Here is an 18978-nt window from a genome sequence, read left to right as displayed (position 1 = left end):
ATTTGTATGACAACTCCTTAAATATGGAGTAGCTTGGTGAAGAGAAAAAGACAACAACAAAAAACAAACAAACAAACAACAATACACCGAGGATATTTCTCTTTTTTGTTTGTCAGCGCTACTGTGCTGCAATGTAAAATTTAGATAGAAGTTTTTAAATTAATACAAACAACTGCTTTCTTCTCAGTATAGTGGCTATATTGTCCCTTACAATTTCTTAAGCTCAAAATTTTGAGCAATTAAAATGAAACAAAGCACCTGTCCAATAAATATAACACTCCTTAAAAAATAAACGAAAAGACAAATGTGTACGTTTGGTCGCACACACGAGTATAGTTTGGCCACAGCGAAAAGAAAATAATTTTTTTTTATTGTGGTTTGGAAAATGAAACTAATTTGTTGCAATAATTGATTAGTGAGGAACTTTAGAGCATGGATTCTAAAGGATAGAAAAAAAAATCCAAGGAATGAAGGTTTAGATTGTCGAGACCAAATAGAAACCAGAAGATTGGAAAAAAAATTACCAAGGTTCCACTGTCAGTAAACTGTTTATTTCCAGAGGCAAAACCATCAAATTTATTAATTTTATTAATTGAAATAGCACAAAAAGTAATTATACCAGCGGACAGCAGAGGGCTTTTCTTCCTGTCCAGCATGTATTACCGTCACCAACGTCACTAAATTTTTCCAATCTAAAATTGACGTCACATGTTCCAGCACAAAAGGGGGCAGTGCCTTTCCAGATACAGCCTGGTTTGAGCCTATCCGCTGGAGCAATACCCAGTTCTGATCGACAACAATATACCTTTTGACCGGTAATACACATTGAATTGTCTCCACTTGCCGAAGCCCTTACAGGTGATTCTCCGTCATTACACGTTCCAGTGCAGAAAGGAGGCGAACCACTCCAATAGCAGAGGTTATTACTGAGAGCTGGTGCTGATTCTTGGCCCAGTGTAACAGACTAGATTAGAATAAATTGTATTATGTAATATTTAACTGACAGGTATAAGTACGCCTAAGAAAAAGATGGATTATAATCATTGCTTTTAGCTTATAGGCAGTGACGTAGTCTGAATTATATTTTGTTTCTGAGAAGAGATGACCGCCTGTGTTTAATCATGATTGAAGCAAGAGCTGTGACATAGTAAATATTGAGCCAGAGCTAACAGTAACCGAATATTAAAAAAGATGTTTTAAGATGAATTTTCAAATGCAAAAGAGACGAAATTTCATGCTGATTAAAGCGCTTGATTAAGGACGCTTCCTGACAACTAGGGTCCTTACTTTGGCCTGACAGCGTGTTGCTACAGTTGAGTTAGAACTCAAATTGGGTCCCGTATTACCAAGCTGAGATCAAACCCACTTCGCCCCACCACAGGAAACACTGATTCAGGAATAATAACTATTATCCAGCTTAAACTAAAAAAATAATTGCTAAACATAGAAATTTCGAAAATATCTTTGAAGCCGTTGAAAACATTGGCATATTGAAATAAAAGTACGGCATTAGAGAAAATGTTCAAAAACTGTTGACTTGAGTTTTCTGGCACTCAAATAAATTATCACAACCAGTTATTTGTGTGCTTTCAGACACATGAATTACATCATAAGAAAACATTGTGAAAATGCTGTAATATTATCTAAAAAAAATAATTTAAGAATACAAGAAGGAAACTGAAAACACTTATTCATATCTATGCATTTTGAAGGAAAAAATGAAATTATTAAGTGAAAGTAGTGTCCAAAATCTGGACATTTATCGTGTTTTTAAAAGATATTACTAATGGCCTCCCAAACCAATTATATCGTTGCGTAATGTGTGTTTCAGGTTATTCAAACGATAATTCTACTTAAAACTTTCCGCAACTTTTCTTTGTCTAAACTTCTAAAATATGAGTGGGCTTAAAACAAGGCTGTTGTCAAATGATGGACAAAAGAAAAGAGCCCTTCCTACAAAAGAATGTCAGATATTTCAGAGAAAACCTTGTATAGGGAATGAAATTTAGAAATTTTGGTTGAAACACATTTATTTACGCAGCAAGTCTTGTTTATATTAAATAAAAAAAACAAGTTTTTTAAACTGAAAGTAAGGAGCGACATTAAAACTTAAAACGAACAGAAATTATTCCGTATATGAAAGGGGCTGTCCCCTCCTCAACGCCTCGCTCTTTACGCTAAAGTTTTTTATTGTTTTAAAAAATAAAGTTGTGTGACAGGGCCAAACTTTAGCGTTAAGAGTGAGGCGTTGAGGAGGGGACCGCCCCTTTCATAGTCGGAATAATTTCTGGTCTTCTTAAGTTTAACTGACGCTCCTTACTTTCAGTTAAAAAAGCTTGTTTTTTTTATTTAATTTCTGATCGTTTTTTAGTTAATGCAGCTTTTATTTGCATAAAAATTTTACTTTTCTTTTGCTAAATGGATGTCTTTACAAATTAACTTACGTAACTAACTTCTATATTCGTATATTTTTCTTCTGACAAACAATATAAAGCTGCAGATTTTTGCAGATATGAGCTTGAAACCTCTGTATTTGGGTTTTCTGATACGCTGAATCTTACGGTGGGATTTTCATTAAAATGCTTTCACTTGTAGTGGATGTTTCCCCCCTCTTTAAAAAATCGGGTAAATTTTCTCAGGCTCGTAGCCTTTGATGAGTAATACTAAACTTAATAAAATTTATATATTTAGGATCAGCATTATAAACACATTCTTTTGATACATTTATTGACATCAAAATTTCGTTTTTAACAGTTTCGATTACTATTGAGCCGTATCGCTTGTTTTTTTATTATTTTTTTTTATTACGTATATGTTATTACTTATATGAAGGGGTTCTCCCCTTAGTCAATACCACGCTCTTTACGTTAAAAGTTAAAAAAAAATTTTGATTCACAAACCTCTGAATCACAAAGGCCGTTTAATTAGAATAGATAGCTCTTTTGAAAGCAAAAAAAAAAAACTGTAGCGTAAAGAGCGAGGTATTGACTTGGGAGAGAATCCCCTCACATACGTTATAATTTCTGTTCGTTTTAAGTTCTAATATTCCTTCTTACATTTCAGTTGAAAAAACTTTTTTTTTTTATTTAATTTCTGAATGTTTCTTAAATAATGCTTGGAAATCCGGCACCCCCTTCATAGAAATGTCCCTTACCCCAAAGAAACATCCTCTACGGAAATATTCTCCAGAGTAACCCCCTCCTCTAGACCCCCCTCCAGAAAAAAATCCTTCCTGAAAATGGTTGTATACTTCCCAATAACCAATAAATAATGCTGGCAAGTCCGGCGCCCCCTTCATGGCAATTTCCCTTCCCCCATGAAAACTTCCTTCATGAACAGATCCTCCAACATAACCACCGACCCACCCTTCCCTCCCCCTACCAGAAAAAAAACCTCCTGAAAACATCTGAAAACTTTAGTTAAATGTCAGAGTTTAACGAGTGAAGAGCTAAACAAGTTTTCAATTGAATCGGATAGTCCTTGCTGAAATTTGTTGAACTTGTGTAAGGAACTAAGCACATATTACAAGCGTGAGTACTTTGGGGTGGAATATTGGAACATTTTTTTGTTTAAGTTTGTTACCGTAAGGGGCCCCCCCCCCCTCGTAACTGCAGATTGTAAAATGGCAACATAAAAACTGTTCGATCTTGTCCTAGCTTCATTTTAGGGATACCCCTTATGGCCATCAGTAGTTATTTAAGCCACCAAAGACCAGAAAAATCAAGCTAGATACCTAATCTTTTGCTACGTTACCCACTCTGAGCATAATATAGCTGAAGCTCATATCCGCAACTGGAATGAGCACGTTAAAGAAGCTTGTACAAGGACAGATAACAGATGTAAATAAGGCTTTTGAAGAGGAGCGCCTATTCCCTGATATTTTCAAGACTAAGAGTAAAACCTACCTGTCTCTACCTACTAAAACTAAAGTAAAATCCAGCCTAGCGCCGTCAACTCCGACTTCCGCAGCAGCATCAACTTTAAAGGAAAAAAAAGATGAAACTCAAGACGAACTAATGAATACTAAGTTCAACCTAATGTATGACATTTCTCGTGTCATATCAGACACAATGAAAGATCACCGAGCTTCTGAAATTATCCGCGAAGATATTGTGAACGAAGTTTATAATTCTATTTCCCTTGAATATAATGCTAAATTTGAAAAAATTGAATCAACCCTTCAAAGACTTTATAATGCTGTGAACTTGCTTGAAAATAAAATTTCTAAAATAGAGGACAAGGTTGACCAACTTGAGCAGGATACCTTACTTGACACCCAAATTTTCTACGGTGTGAAACCAAACCCTAATGTGGAATTGATGGATAATCTTAATGAAGTGATAACACAAATAATGGGTTTGCAAGATTTCAAAAAAATGGACCTGTGAAAGGCTAATCAAGACCGAATGCCTGCTACCCAAACTGAGAATGTCAAAATTGCCCTCGTCCTGGTAAAAGTTTCAAACTTGGATGTTGGTCGAAAACTGTTTGCAGCTCAAAGTAAGTTAGCTAAGTCAGGTGTATGTGTGTCTGAAAACCTAACTAAAAAGCGTCGCGATCTATTAAATGCGGCTCGCAGCACCTTTGGTCCAAGAAGTGTTTTGTCTGATCATGGACAAGTTCTAGCCAAAGTTCCGGGTTAAACTCGTATACGTAAAATAAACTATTTGAATGAGTGCATTAGTATGTGACTTGTTAGTATTTTTATTAATTTGTAAATGCCTTCCATAGTTCATTAATTTTCATTTATTTACTTTATTTATTTATTTTTTCATTTTTGTTTCTCTTTCCGTGCTAATGGTTCATACTGATAATACCTGCTGTCCAATTAGTTATTTGTTTGTTTGTAATCCTTTGACAGGTTTTTCTTTTGCAATTGATTTAAGTAAAGATTTCTTTTTGGTTCATCTGGTGACTTTAATAGACTCCAAGTAAAACCTGTTTTTGTGAATCTTTTAAGCCATGAGAGTCGGCTTTGTGAGCTTGAAAATAATCCTTTCGATGTAATTAGTATCGTAAATAATTATGTGGGTCAGGCTAATCAAAGTCCGATTAATATTCATTGTTTTTGTTATTTATGTCCCCTATGTTGGCGATTCTTTTTGTGTTATTATTTTTATTCCATGTTTTCTTATTTTTTTGTTTTCTTTCAGGATTTGTTGGTCTGGATCTTCTCGGTTCTTGGTCGTTTCACTCATGGTATGGCAAGGTTACTATTTTTTCGCATTCCAAAAATCCTGTTTCCATCCCTTCGGATTGATTACTTTGAATGTCAAGTTTAGGTAGGGAACGGCTGGGTTTTCTTGAGAGTGATTTGATGAAATTACATGATTTGGGGGGAGGGGTACTTCACAGAGATTTTGATGTGGGTGAGTTTCATGAGGTTAATCCTGATTCCTGTTATAAGTTTCTGTGTGATTTGAGTTCTATTACTCGTCAAAATGAATTTAATATTTTTCATTTAAATTGTCAAGGGATTGGAAGTTCATACCAGTTTTTGAATGAGTTATGTCTGCAATCAACCCCTCATGTTTTAGCTTTAACGGATACTTGGTTGAAGAACCATAGTTCTTCTCTGTTAGAGATTGGTAATTATAAGCTGTATATTAAAAATAGAGAGATGCATCAACATGGCAGTTTAGCAATTTACATGCGTAATGATTTTGAGGTTAAGGTGAGAGATGATATAAGAGTTAATCGAGAAATGGTGTTTGAAAGTATGGTGTTAGAATTGCAGTGTCTTAATTTTAAGTGTTTTATGATTGCCGTTTATAGACCCCCTTCGTATAATATAGATGAGTTTAGTTCACTTTTAGAAGAGCAATTGGATAAGTTACCAATTTCTACTAGACCTTGTTTTATTTGTGGTGATTTTAAATTGGATTTAAGAACTGTGAATAGTAGCCTTAGAGCCAGGGAGTTTCTAAACACTATGCTAGGTTATGGACTACAGCCTTCTATTAATATATGTACAAGAGTGAGCCATGATTCTGCTACGTTGATTGATAACATTTATTTAAATACTGGATATAGTAGTGCGAGTGTCATTGTAAACGACGTTTCGGATCATTTCGGTCTGTTGGTATCTATTCCTTCTCTTTTGAACCGGCCAAGATCAGAGCGTTCTGAAGTACCGAAAAATTGTTTTCCGGTTATTAATGTGCCGAAGTTAAAAAATGAGCTTGGAGAAAAAAATTGGGATTTTTTATATAGTAATGATATGGACGTGAATGATAAATTTATACTTTGGTATTCGATGATTAAGGATACGGTAGTTGCTTGTAGTCAAGTTAGGAAGAAACGTAACTATTTTGAGTCGCAGAAGAAGCCTTGGGTTACGAAGAGTATTCAAGTTTGTCTAGCTAGGCGACAGCAATTGTATAAAAAGTCCGCATTAAGTAATAGTATTAGCGATGTAAATATTTATAAAGCGTATAGTAATAAGTTGAATAGTATACTTCGTAAAGCTAAGTTAGATTACCTGAGTGATAGTTTTAAAAATGCGGAGGGTAACCCGAGAAAGACTTGGAATGTTATAAATTCTGTTATTAAACCGAATAAGCCTGAAATTGTTACTAGTCTTGTTGATGGTGAAAATACTCGCCAAACTACTGAGCGTATGTGTGAGCACTTTTCTAGTGTAGGGGGCCGGTTAGCGTCGTCTGTTGAGCAGCATGCAAGTGATGGTGATTTTACTCAGTTTTTGCCTGAAAGTAGTGACGTTTCTATGTACTTGCGACCGGTTACTGAAAAGGAATTGTGTGATGTGGTAAATGGTATGCGAAACAGTGCATCCGGGTCAGACTTTATTACAACAAAGGTTTTTAAGTCAATTTTTCCTGTGATATCGCAACAAATTTTGTACCTGATTAATGCTAGTTTTAAATGTGGTATATATCCGGAGTGTCTTAAAAGTGCCAAAGTAATACCTTTATTTAAAGGGGGTGATAGGAAAAATGTGAATCATTATCGACCGATATCCCTCCTTTCTGTTATATCTAGGCTAATAGAAAAACTTTTTAATTCTAGAGTATCTGAGTTTTTGGAGAATATTTCCTTTTTCCATTCTAATCAGTTCGGTTTTCGTAAGGGGATGTCTACCGAGCAGGCAGTTTTATTTTTGACGACGTTTGTGCATGATGCTTTGGACCAAGGGTTTAAGGTGGCGTCTATTTTTCTAGATATTGTTAAAGCGTTCGATTCAGTTGACCATGAAATTTTAATTATGAAGCTAGAAAATTGTGGAATTAGAGGAAATGAGTTGAAGTTATTTGAAACTTTTTTGAGAAGTAGGACCCAGTGCGTTGAAATTTCTAATGTGAGGTCTGGTGAAAGAATGGTTGATTATGGTGTTCCACAGGGTTCTGTTTTAGGTCCGCTTTTATTCTTGGTTTATATCAATGACTTACGATTTTCTGTTTTGGATTTGTTAGATAGAGCACATTCTAATTGTATGGTGATTATTCCTAGTTTTTCAGATGATACCCATTTTACTGCCGCAGCAAAGACTGAATCTGATTTAATAGAGATAATGAGAAGAGGTATGTTAGGTATAGATAAGTGGATGAGAGTGAATAAGCTTTTGTTAAACCATAGTAAATCAGGTTTTATTATTTATGGTAGATCATCAAATTTTTACCCTTGGGTTCTGGATTTGCAAATGGAGAATTATGTAATTAAGCGTACAAATACTATCCGGTACCTTGGTGTTATTGTGGATGATTGCCTTAGTTTTAAAAGTCATGTTTCTTTTATTAGTAGTAAGATTGCAAGAAATGTTGGAATGATGAGAAAGTTAAAAAATATTTTCCATGATTCTGTTTTGAGATTGATTTATTTTTCGTTAGTTCACCCGTATTTAGTATATTGCGTGAGTATATGGTCTAGCGCATTTTCAGTGCATTTGCAGCAGTTACGTGTGATACAAAATATGGCACTGCGAGTGTTGTCTGGAGATAATCGGAGAACCTTGGTGAGATCCCAATATGTACAGTTAAATATTATCCCTGTGTCAGGTCTTGGGAAATTTTACCATGGGTTATTTATGTTTAAGTATTTTTCTAATTTGGTTCCCAAGTGTTTTTTAAATTTATTTATTTCTGGTGATGATGTACACAATTATCCTACTCGTCATGCTAGAGATATACGGACACCTCAAGTTAATAGTACTAGATCGCTATTTTCAATACGTCATGTGGGGCCAGTTGTCTGGAATAATTTGCCTGTTTCTTTAAAAAGTTCAGCGAATCTATGTGAGTTCCGTCGGGACCTTAAAACCCTTTGTCTCCATAGGTATGAATTTGTATGAATTTGTTTAATGGGTGGTATAGTTGAGTCACTATCAGGTTTGCCCGGAACCCGTTTTTCCTATATATTTTTTTTTTTTTTTTTTTTCGTTTATTTATTATTATTTATGGGATGGCGGCGGGAAGTTTTGGAGTATGTGAAGTATTGATTTTTGGTTATTGCGACCAGGAGCCGAGTGAGTGTAGGATTTTCATTTTTTCTTCTTTTTTTCTTTCTTTCCTCTTTTTCTCTTTTTTTCTCTTCTTTCTCTTTATTATGTTATTATAAGTGTTAATTTTAAGAGGGTAAATACTTCCGAACAAGCGTTAGCTTATGGAAGGTCATTTGTTTTTTTGCGTTGTGTTGTTTTTGGAATAAACCCTTATCTTATCTTATCTTATCTTACTTTCCAATAACCAATACTATAGGTTAACATTGGGTAAAGTTCATAACTTTTAGCCCTCCCTCTGGGAACTTCGGGGGATTAAGTGATCCTAAAAGACATATTTATCATATTTTCGACCATGCTGAACAAAATGGCTATCTCAAAATTTTGATCGGGTGACTTTGGGAAAAAAATAAGCGTGGGAGGGGGCCTAGTTGCCCTCCATTTTTTTTTGGTCAGTTAAAAAGGGAACTAGAACTTTTAATTTCCGTTCCAATGAGCCCACCCACGATATTCTAGGACCACTGGGTCGATACGATCACCCCTGGAAAAAAAAAACAAACAAACAAACAAATAGACACGCATCCGTGATCTTTCTTCTGGCAAAAAATGTAAAATTCCACATTTTTGTAGATAGGAGCTTGAAACCTCTACAATAGGGTTCTCTGATACGCTGAATATGATGGTGTGATTTTCATTAAGGTTCTATAACTTTTATGGGGTCTTTCCTCCTTTTTTCGAAAATCAGCCAAATTTTCTCAGGCGCGTAACTTTTGATGGGTAGCACTGAACTTGATGAAAATTATATATTTGAAATCAGCATTGAAATCTGATTCTTTTGATATATCTATTGGTATCAAAAACCCGTTTTCTAGAGTTTCGGTTACCATTGAGCCGGGTCGCTCCTTACTTACAGTTCGTTACCACGAACTGTTTGATATTTAATTAAAATGTGCGTTTTTTTAACCTGGTATGAATCAAAATCACCTCTTTCAATATTCAATAAAAAAATGATTTTTCTCGACTGAAAGTAAGGATAATATCAAAAACTTAAAACGAACAGAAATTATTCCGCATATGAGAGGATTCCCCTTTTCTCAAGACCATGCTCCTTACGCTAAAGCTTTTTTAAAACTTATAAAAAGGCTTATTTTTATAATTAAACGGCCCTCGTGTTTCAGAAACCGTTCTTAAAGAATCTGGATAGAAAGTCAAACTATAGCGTAAAGAGTGAGGTATTGAGGACGGGACAATCTCAACATCTACGCAATAGTTTTGTTTGTTTCAAGTTTTGATGTCGCTCCTTATCTTCAGCTGAAACAAACTTGTTTTATAAAAATTAATTTCTTATCGTTTTTAAATAATGCCAGGATATCTGGCTCCCCTCCATGGAAAATGCCCTCCCCCCATGGTAAATCTCCCAATGAAAAGTTCTTACTACATAAAATACCCCCCTCCCTCGTCAGTAGTATTCCCCTCAAAGCCTAGAAAGTTCACCACCTGGAAACTTCCCTCCCCATACAAAATTCTCCCTATGGAAAATCCCACATGCAGAAAAATAAACCCCCTCCCCCCAAAAAATGTCTGTATACTGGGAGGGGGTCAAGTTATCCCTACAGACATGGTTATCTAACTTTTCAACTAGGCTGAACAACATTACCCCTCTCTATATTCTAGGACTATTAAATTAATGCGATCACCCCAGGTAAAAAAAAAAAAAAACAAAACCCAAAAAAAAAAAAAAAAAAACGTCCGTGATATTTCTTCTGGCAAAAATACAAAATTCATCATTTTTGCGGATGGGAAATTGAAACTTCTATGATAGGGCTCTCAGATACGCTAAATAATATAGTGTGAGTTTCATTAGGATTCATTGACCGATAGGGGGTATTTATCTCCTTTTTTTTTAAATAAGGCAAATTTTTCTCAGACTCGTAGCTTTTGATGCGTAACAATAAAACTTAATGAATCTTATCCACATAATAAGCCGATTTCTTATATATATCTATTGATATACAAATTTCATTATTTAGAGTTTTTGTTACTATTTAGTCACGTCGCTCCTTACTTACAGTTCGCTACCATTAACTTCGTGGAATTTCAAACGATTTGGTTTATTTTTTCAGATTCTCTTTTGGAGACGATAAAAATCTTCATTCAAGTCACCAACGGCAATATTGCTGAACATTAGTCCTCTAAACTAGTTGATAGTAAACAGTAACTACTAATTAAATATAAAAACGCACACAAAGAAATATATTCAATTGAGTTAAAGAAACGAATAAGCTGTCCTGGTCTGCCAAGAGTTACTCGCATAAATGTCAGCTAAGCTGGGTTTTACGTTCTCTTCTGATGAAACAGGTTTAGCACCCACCACAACCAGTATGTTTCTCAAGCCTTTTAATTCAGCAATGAAAACCAAAAATGTGTATTTAAAAAATACTGTTATTTACCCTTTACAGTCACCAATTTAGTTCCCAAATTTGGCATTTTTATCCCTTGGTCAAGCAACTAATGGAATAAAATAGACCAAATTTTATCGGGTAAGTACATTAGCTTTTTTGGGAGCTTATCCTAATATGCAGTGCCAGCTTAAAAAATTTTAGAACAATAAAGATAAACCTACGAACCAAGACTAAAATATTGAAAGATACTATAATGACCGAGGTAAAATTTGTATGGTTCAGAAACGTGAGTATCTCAGAAAAAAATAAAAACGATGAACTTTTTTTTTAAATGTCCATTGTAAGTAAACTGAACTCTGGGACGTTAACGAAAAAAATATATTTTGGAAGAAAAACGTGGCTGCATCGATTCATCTTTAAATGATTTGAAAAAAAACTACGTTTTCTAAAGAGTTAAAGAGGCTGAGTTACAAGGTCGAACCTTAAAACGTACAGGGATTAGGAGGCACAGTTGGGGGCTGCCACCCTCAAACCCCCGCTTTCGCAGCCTTTAAATAAAAAAAAAGTTTTTTAAACTGAAAGTAAGGAGCGACATTAAATCTTAAAACGAACAGAAATTATTCCGTATATGAAAGAGGCTGTGCCCTCCTCAACGCCTCGCTCTTCACGCTAAAGTTTGACTTTCTCACAACTCTTTTTTTTAAACAATAAAAACTTTAGCGTAAAGAGCGAGGCGTTGAGGAGGGCACAGCCTCTTTCATATACGGAATAATTTCTGTTCGTTTTAAGATTTAATGTCGCTCCTTACTTTCAGTGTAAAAAACTTTTTTTTTATTTAAAGGCTGCGAAAGCGGGGGTTTGGGGGCGGCAGCCCCCCAACTGTGCCTCCTAATCCCTCTATGTTTTAAGGTTCGACCTTGTAACTCAGCCTCTTTAACTCTTTAGAAAACGTAGTTTTTTTCAAATAATTTCTGCACGTTTTTGTACAGTTTATTACTTATTATTGCTTGACTAACTGTTAGCTGATCGTGTCAGGAGTTAAAGTTGGGGGCTGCCGCCCCCCTAACCCCCGCTCTTGAACATTCATGTGTTAAGGCTTTTAATTCCTGAATACTCAAATCACGTCGTACAGGGTGCCTCCTAATCCCTGTACGTTTTAAGGTTCGAACTTGTGACTCAGCCTCTTTAACCGCCCCCCCAACTGTGCCTCCTAATCTCTGTACGTTTTAAGGGTCGACCTTGTAACTCAGCCTCTTTAACTCTTTAGAAAACGTAATTTTTTTCAAATAATTTAAAAAAGAAACAGTTTCTTTTTAAAGTTTAAATTCAGTATATAAAAAATTTGCTCCGATGGTAAATCGAACCCGGGTTTTCCACCTGACAGTCTGGAGTATCAAGCGCTGGACTATACAGACACAATAGAAATTGTTTTTTAGTAATTGGAAGCTATTTTCGACGCAAGCAAATTCCCAAAAAACTTGATATTTGGTTTTTGGAAAACAGGGAAGGAGTGATCAGATTGAGCTGAAATTTCGAGGATAAGCTTCCAGGCCCCAGGAAAGCTTATCCTCTAAATTTCAGCCCGATCAGACAACGTTAAAGGGGGGTGGTGGTGGGAAAATATAACATGGGCTAGTATAGGAAAACGAGGTTTTTCGTAAATGTAAATTCGGGGGATAATTTTTTCGGTCTGAAAATATCAATAGGCCCTAACAGGTCGAATTCTGCTTCGAATGAGTCCTCATTCACCCGGATCCGTTGCCAACTGTGGCCTGTAGGCGTGGCTAAGAAAAAGAGATGAGAGGTAAGTGGCTATATTTGGTTTTTTGAAAACAGGGAAGGAGTGATCGGATTGAATTGAAATGTTAAGAGTAAGTTCTTGGGCCCTAGACAAGCTCAACCTTTATATTTCAATGTGACTATAAACTGAAAAATATGGGCTTTCGCTAGAGGTTCGAAACTTCCGGTCCAGTTTACCCCATGAAGATAAAGTCGGAGGAGGATGAACTTTTGCAAGTTTCTTAGTTTGAGCTTCGGCTACAAAATGCGATAACCGCCGTCTCTCTGCGACTTCTAGGACCTGAAATCGCTTAACATTGTGGTGGGTCGCCTCTTTATAGAGGCACAAGTGTGCCTCCTTGATGGTTGACTGCCAATTATCTTGTTTTTTGGCAATCCATCTGGGGCAAGCGAAAGGAAGGGCATTCTGGAATAGAGTGGAAAGATGCCATGAAAAAGGATTCGGAAGAGATAGGAACTTTAAGGAAGGGAGTAAAAAGTAAAGCTTTCTAAAGACTGGGGTGTAGGAGGATCTGGCGCACATGTGTGGGCCTGATGTGACTTGTTGCTGTGATAATCTGGATACTTTGGGGGGTTTTACCTGAAAAGTACCTTCTTTACCTTCCAAAAGGCACATGTCACTTTACCTAGGCGGTGCTATAGCACTGCATATGATTTGAAAAAAAGGAAAATTTAATTTTATTCAATATCATAGTTGCAGCAGTCAAAGGATTATAAAAGTTGAAGATTGAAGAGTAATTAGATCCGTACATTCTAAGAGGAAGAAAATCAAATTACTGTACCTAATAAAAATAGACGACGCTCTAAACACAGGCGTTTCTTGCTTACCAGACTTTCTCTTTTTGTTTTGTTTGTACATCTAGTTCGCAATAAGGATGGGGTTGATTAAATGTCTTACTTTAGAATTATTTATCTCCTTAAGATGAACGTTAGTTCATAATTTTTAATCAATATTAAAAATGAAAAGCTTCTTTTTATAATCATCGATGATACAAGAGTTTCAAATACAAGGGGCTAAAGATATAATATTTTTATGCAAATAGTCTCTTGTTCTATGTTATATATCATGGCTTGACTTTTCTTATAAGGATAGGGCTAGATTAAAAAAAAAAATTCGTCAATACCATAGTTGAAACATGCCCTTAAGTATTTAAAAAAAAATAATTTTACAAAGTAACCGTTACCTGGAGGTCAATCCTGGCTACATCCCTGGCCCTAAAAGCACCTCTAATACTATGCCGAGCCTACATTTTTTTTTTTTCGCATAAAAATGAAGCAATAAGATGGAAGAAACAAAAACTTCTAAAGGGTTGATTATTCACCCTTGCATAAATGATAATTCGTATAATCTTTCTTACATTAGCTGTCAATCCAATTAAAAGAAAAACGATCATTTCTTTCCTTTAATCGTGCCAATAGAAACAGAAACTAAAAACATTTATCTATGATGAGCTGTCTTTTTCAGAGGCGTTGGTGAAACTGTAACAGGATAGAACGCTCTATGAATAAATAATAAAATATTTTTTTTTGTCCATGTACTTCCTTTGTCCGGGTTTATTTTCATCTCACTTAGTTACAACATCATTCCAAGACTTAAAAACAATTTTTTTTTCATTTCCACAGTAATTTATCAAAAAGTTCGTGGTAACGAACTGTAAGTAAGGAACGACCCGGCTCAATAGTTAATGAAAATCTAAAGGATGGAATTTTTCTGCCAATAGATACATCAAAAGAATCAAATTTATATGCTGATTTCAAATATATAAGTTTCATCGAGTTTAGTATTACGTATCAAAAGTTGGGCGCCTGAGAAAATTTGCCTTATTTTCCAAAAAAAGAGGAAACAATCCCTAAAAATTATAGAACTTTAATGAAAATCACACCATCAGATTCAGCGTATCAGAGAACCCTACAATAGAAGTTTCAAGCTCCTATCTGCAAAAATGTGAAAGTTTGCGTTTTTTGCCAGATGAAAGATCACGAATACTTGTTTATTTTATTTATTTATTTTGCCAGGGGTGATTGTATCTATCCAGTAGTCCTAGAATATCGCGAGAGAGCTCATTCAAACGGAATTAAAATATCTAGTGCCCATTTTAATTGACCAAAAAAATTGGAGGGCAACTTGGGCCCCTCCCACGCTCATTTTTTTCCTGAAGTGACCCAATCAGTGACCCAGAGAAATAGTCATTTTGTTCAGCATAGTCGAAAATCTAATAAACATGTCTTTGAGGACTGACTTAATTTTCAACAGTTCCCCGGGGAAGGGACCCAGGGAAGGTCTTTCCATGGAGGATGTTTTTTAGGGGGAAGGGACATTCTACGAAGGTGACGCCAGATTTCCAAGCATTATTTAAAAGACGATCAGAAATTAAAGAAAATAAACAAGTTTTTTCAACTGAAAGTAAGGAGCAACATTGATAATTGAAACAAACATAAATTATTAGATATATCAGGAGGTTCGACCCCTTGTCAAAGCCTGGCTCTTTACGGTAAAGTTTTCTCTTAGTTCTTTCAAAAGAGCTATCTATTATAATTAACCGCCTTTGTGATCCAGGGGCTTAGAACTTCGAACAAAATTGTAACTTTAGTGTGTAGAGCGAGGTACTGACTACGGGGGAACTCCCCAATATACGCAATGAAAACATACAAATATAGAAGTTCGTTACGTAACTTACGTCAGGACAAAATTTCGATAAAGCCATTTAGCCAAAAAAAGTAAAACTAATATCCAAATTTTGTTTTAATTACTCATGTACGGTGAGCCAAACTCAAAGCTGCATTAATTCAAAAGCGTTCAGAAATTGAATGAGGAAAAATAAAAAGTTTCTCAACTGAAAGTAAGGAGCGACATTAAAACTTAAAATGAACAGAAATTATTCCGTATTTCCCCTCCTCAGCACCTTGCACTTTAAGCTAAAGTTTGACTCTTTCTCACAATTCTAATTTTTTAAACAATAACAAACTTTAGCGTAAAGAGCGAGTTTTTTTTATTTAATTCTACTTGAAATATCTGATTGATTTTTAAGCCACATGAAAGTGAGCCAACCTAAATTTTTTGTTTTGACAACCTAAATTTTTAGCAGAAAATTTTATAAGAAAGTTCTTGGCAGAAACTTTTATGAATTATTGATGTTATCGATGATTATAAAAATTAGTGATTTGACATTTTTTCTTCAATTTATGAAATTGAAAATTCTTTATTCATTTTGTTGTTTTACACTAATTACTCTGAGGTAATAAAATTGACTCACTCTAATAGCTCGTGTTGATTCATCAATAGCTTGAGCAACAAGAACTCCTTTGACTTGTACCACAGCAAATTGATTTCCCAAACCCCGTATAGTTGCGACGGATCTTCCCGTGTAGCTGTACTCTAGCTCTTGCCCTACTTTCCATCCGGAAGAAATGCTAAGAACTCCTAAAATTCAAAAGAAAATAACTTTTTGTCAAGCACATTTCAGCAATGGAAAATGACGCTAGACCATCACCATAATTTTCGCAGTGAAAAGATATTCTATTTTGATAGACTAAAAAGACAGATGAATACTTCACTGAAACTCATAAACATGCCCATCCGCCTGTGGCTGTATTCTCACTCCCCCTTGAGGTTCATCCCCAAAGGTTTCTTTTAAAGTAAAGCACTTGAGAAGGGCCAGTAACTGGCAGAGTTGACGACTTTTATTTGGTTTGATCCTCAGACAATCTATCCTAAGACATTAAGCAAATACATTCTTAGACCACACTGGATATACATGACAAACGAAACTCAGAGAGGAGAGAAAGTAACAAAATGAAAAATAAAATCAAAAAGGGTGAAAAAACGAGGATTTTGTCAGCCAGCGAACCATGAAGAAGACAAAATATAAGCAAATATTTCGACAAGGACCTCCGCCAAAGACAAAAACACAGTAATTAAGAAAGCTGACAAGTGAAACACAGTTGTAATTATGAATTCTTAATATTATGAATTGAAATTTAATACCCTTTTAATGGACAAAAATATTTGCAAAGAAATATATCTTTATCCCACTGAGAAATAAACAAGGGAGTTGAGACCTGAACTATGAATTTTAAAAAACATGAGACTAATAACCCCTCAAATGTACAGAAAATTTTATCCTAAAGGCTGTTCAGCCCCTAAGTTTTATGGTCTGCCTAAAATCAATAAGAAAGATATTCCGTTACGTCCAATTGTAGCATGTTATATTTCTCCAGCTATGTGTATAGGAAGTTTTCTTAGCCACAATTTTTACGCCTCTTTTAAGCACACTGAAATCCTATATTAAAAATTCACTAGATCTTGTTGAGAAGTAAGAAATCAAAGTACAACAGCGAATACAGTTTTATCTAGTTTTGATGCAGTTTCTATGTACACTTCATGCGATGTTCAGAATTGTGAGCAGGTTTTACAAAGAAAATTAGAGGAAAATTCAGCTTGGTCGGATTACAAAACTTTGGAAATTGATACAATAATGACCCTTGTCCGTCTTTGCAACAAGTACTCCTCGTATTTTAAATTCCGAAACAAATTTTTTCTACAAATAATGGGCTTATCCATAGGCACTGTCTTGTCTCCTTATTTGGCAAATTTTTACATAGATTTCATGGAACAGTCTGCTTTGAATAGTTTCCACTTAAAACACTCCATCTGGTTTCGTTTCGTTGATGATATCCTTTCTGTTTGGGAACATGGACAAAACTCTCTAATAGATTTTTTGGCACATTTTAACTCTTATGATTCAAATCTCCATTTCACAATGGAACTCGAAGATTCAGGTAAGTTGCCTTTCTTGGATGTTCTGATTATAAAAACTAATCCTGGTCTTGAATGTTCTATATATAGAAAAACGACTCATAATGATCTATATCTACATTTCTCTTCCCATCACCCTTCTTCTGTAAAAAGAGGGGTAATAATCTCTTTAGTTGACAGAGTTTTAAAAATTTGTTCCCGTAATCATATAAATTCTGAACTAAATTATGTCAAGGATATTCTTTTTTGCAATGGTTACCCAATCAAACTCATTGAAAATATAATAGATAGACGATTAAAAAAGATAAAAGAATAAAATAGGGAGCTTGTCCCCCTTGATTCAGTTACACCGGCAATTGAGAAAAAAACTTTCATCGTTTTACAATATATCCCGAAGCTTGGCGATAAACTTAGAAAAATTTTAAATAAACATAATCTCTCTGTTTCTTTCAGAATCGAACAAAAGGTTGAACATTTTTTTAACTCAGGGAAGGATAAAACAGACCCTTTACTGGGTAGTGGTGTCTACAGAATCCCGTGTTCTTGTGGAAAATTTTACATTGGTAGAACCCATCAACAACTAGGTGAACGTTTGCATGAGCACAAAATTTCAATAGATAAGTCCCTGAGATTAAAAAATAACAATGACAACTTTGATTCGGCATTGGCTTCGCATATTTTCGTAAACCCGACCCATCTATTTTTGTTTGACGAGGCAACCTTAATATCAACTGTTAACGGCGTACCACAAACTTTTAAGGAGGTAATTGAGATAAAAAAAATATATGAACCAAAATTTAGCAATAAGTAGAGATACTGGAGATATTTCATTAAGCCCAATTTACGACAGTTTAATCTTGAAGGACTCAATCAATATTTTCACCCGAAAAAACTTAAAAGAACCTATTTGCATATCTAATGAAAACCGAAATTGTAGACCAGCCAAAATTAATGCAAGACGAAAGATCCTTACACAATCATCTTGGTAAATTTCATTTTCATTGATTCCTGCCTGGTTTTTTATTCAGTGTCTATTCTGTCTTTGTGCAGGAAACTTCGAAAGGTTAGATTCTCGTTTTTTTTTCCTTTTTTTTTTTTCCTTCTTTTTTTTTTTTTTTTTTTTTTTTGTTTGGCACCGAGGACGATTCGGCGGAGGTCCTTGTCGAAAAATTTGCTTATATTTTGTCATTTTCATGGTTCACTGGCTGACAAAATTCTTGTTTTTTCACCCTTTTTGATTTAATTTTTTTTTTTGTTATTTTTTTTCTTCTCTGAATTTCGTTTGTCATGTATAGCAAGTTTGGTCTAAGAATGTTTTTGCGTCAAGCATATGGGGAGCAGTGAACTAATTTTGTTTTAGATTTTTTAAATTGTGTTAATAAACATACAAATCTTATTTGTCAGTTTAATTTTTTATAAACCTGTAAAAGACATCGAATTCTTCCACCTTCTTTACGTTTCAACCTACATTTAGGCACACATTCTGAAGGCCCATTTATTCAGAGAATGGGTTTCAAAACTTTAACATATATTTTAAAAGACCATAGATCCAGAAGATACGTCCT

At 34.9% G+C, this 18978-nt stretch overlaps 1 protein-coding gene across 1 annotated transcript; it reads right to left on the bottom strand.

Moving 5' to 3' along the window:
* Window positions 1-570: 570 nt before the first annotated feature.
* Window positions 571-14146, bottom strand: LOC148945629 (uncharacterized). Its single transcript, XM_089099251.1, has 2 exons — window positions 14016-14146; window positions 571-964 (listed from the first exon to the last, which is right to left on the bottom strand). The coding sequence occupies exons 1-2, from the start codon at window positions 14049-14051 to the stop codon at window positions 614-616; spliced, it is 387 nt and encodes a 128-aa protein (XP_088955377.1). The 5' UTR covers window positions 14052-14146; the 3' UTR covers window positions 571-613.
* Window positions 14147-18978: the final 4832 nt, after the last annotated feature.

Source organism: Artemia sp. Qi Xiang Cuo, chromosome 13 (assembly GCF_049724085.1).
Source record: "Artemia sp. Qi Xiang Cuo chromosome 13, ASM4972408v1, whole genome shotgun sequence".
NCBI lineage: Eukaryota > Metazoa > Arthropoda > Branchiopoda > Anostraca > Artemiidae > Artemia > Artemia sp. Qi Xiang Cuo.
The sequence above is the reverse complement of the archived record's forward strand: the minus strand, read 5'-3'. Positions and strand labels throughout refer to the sequence as shown.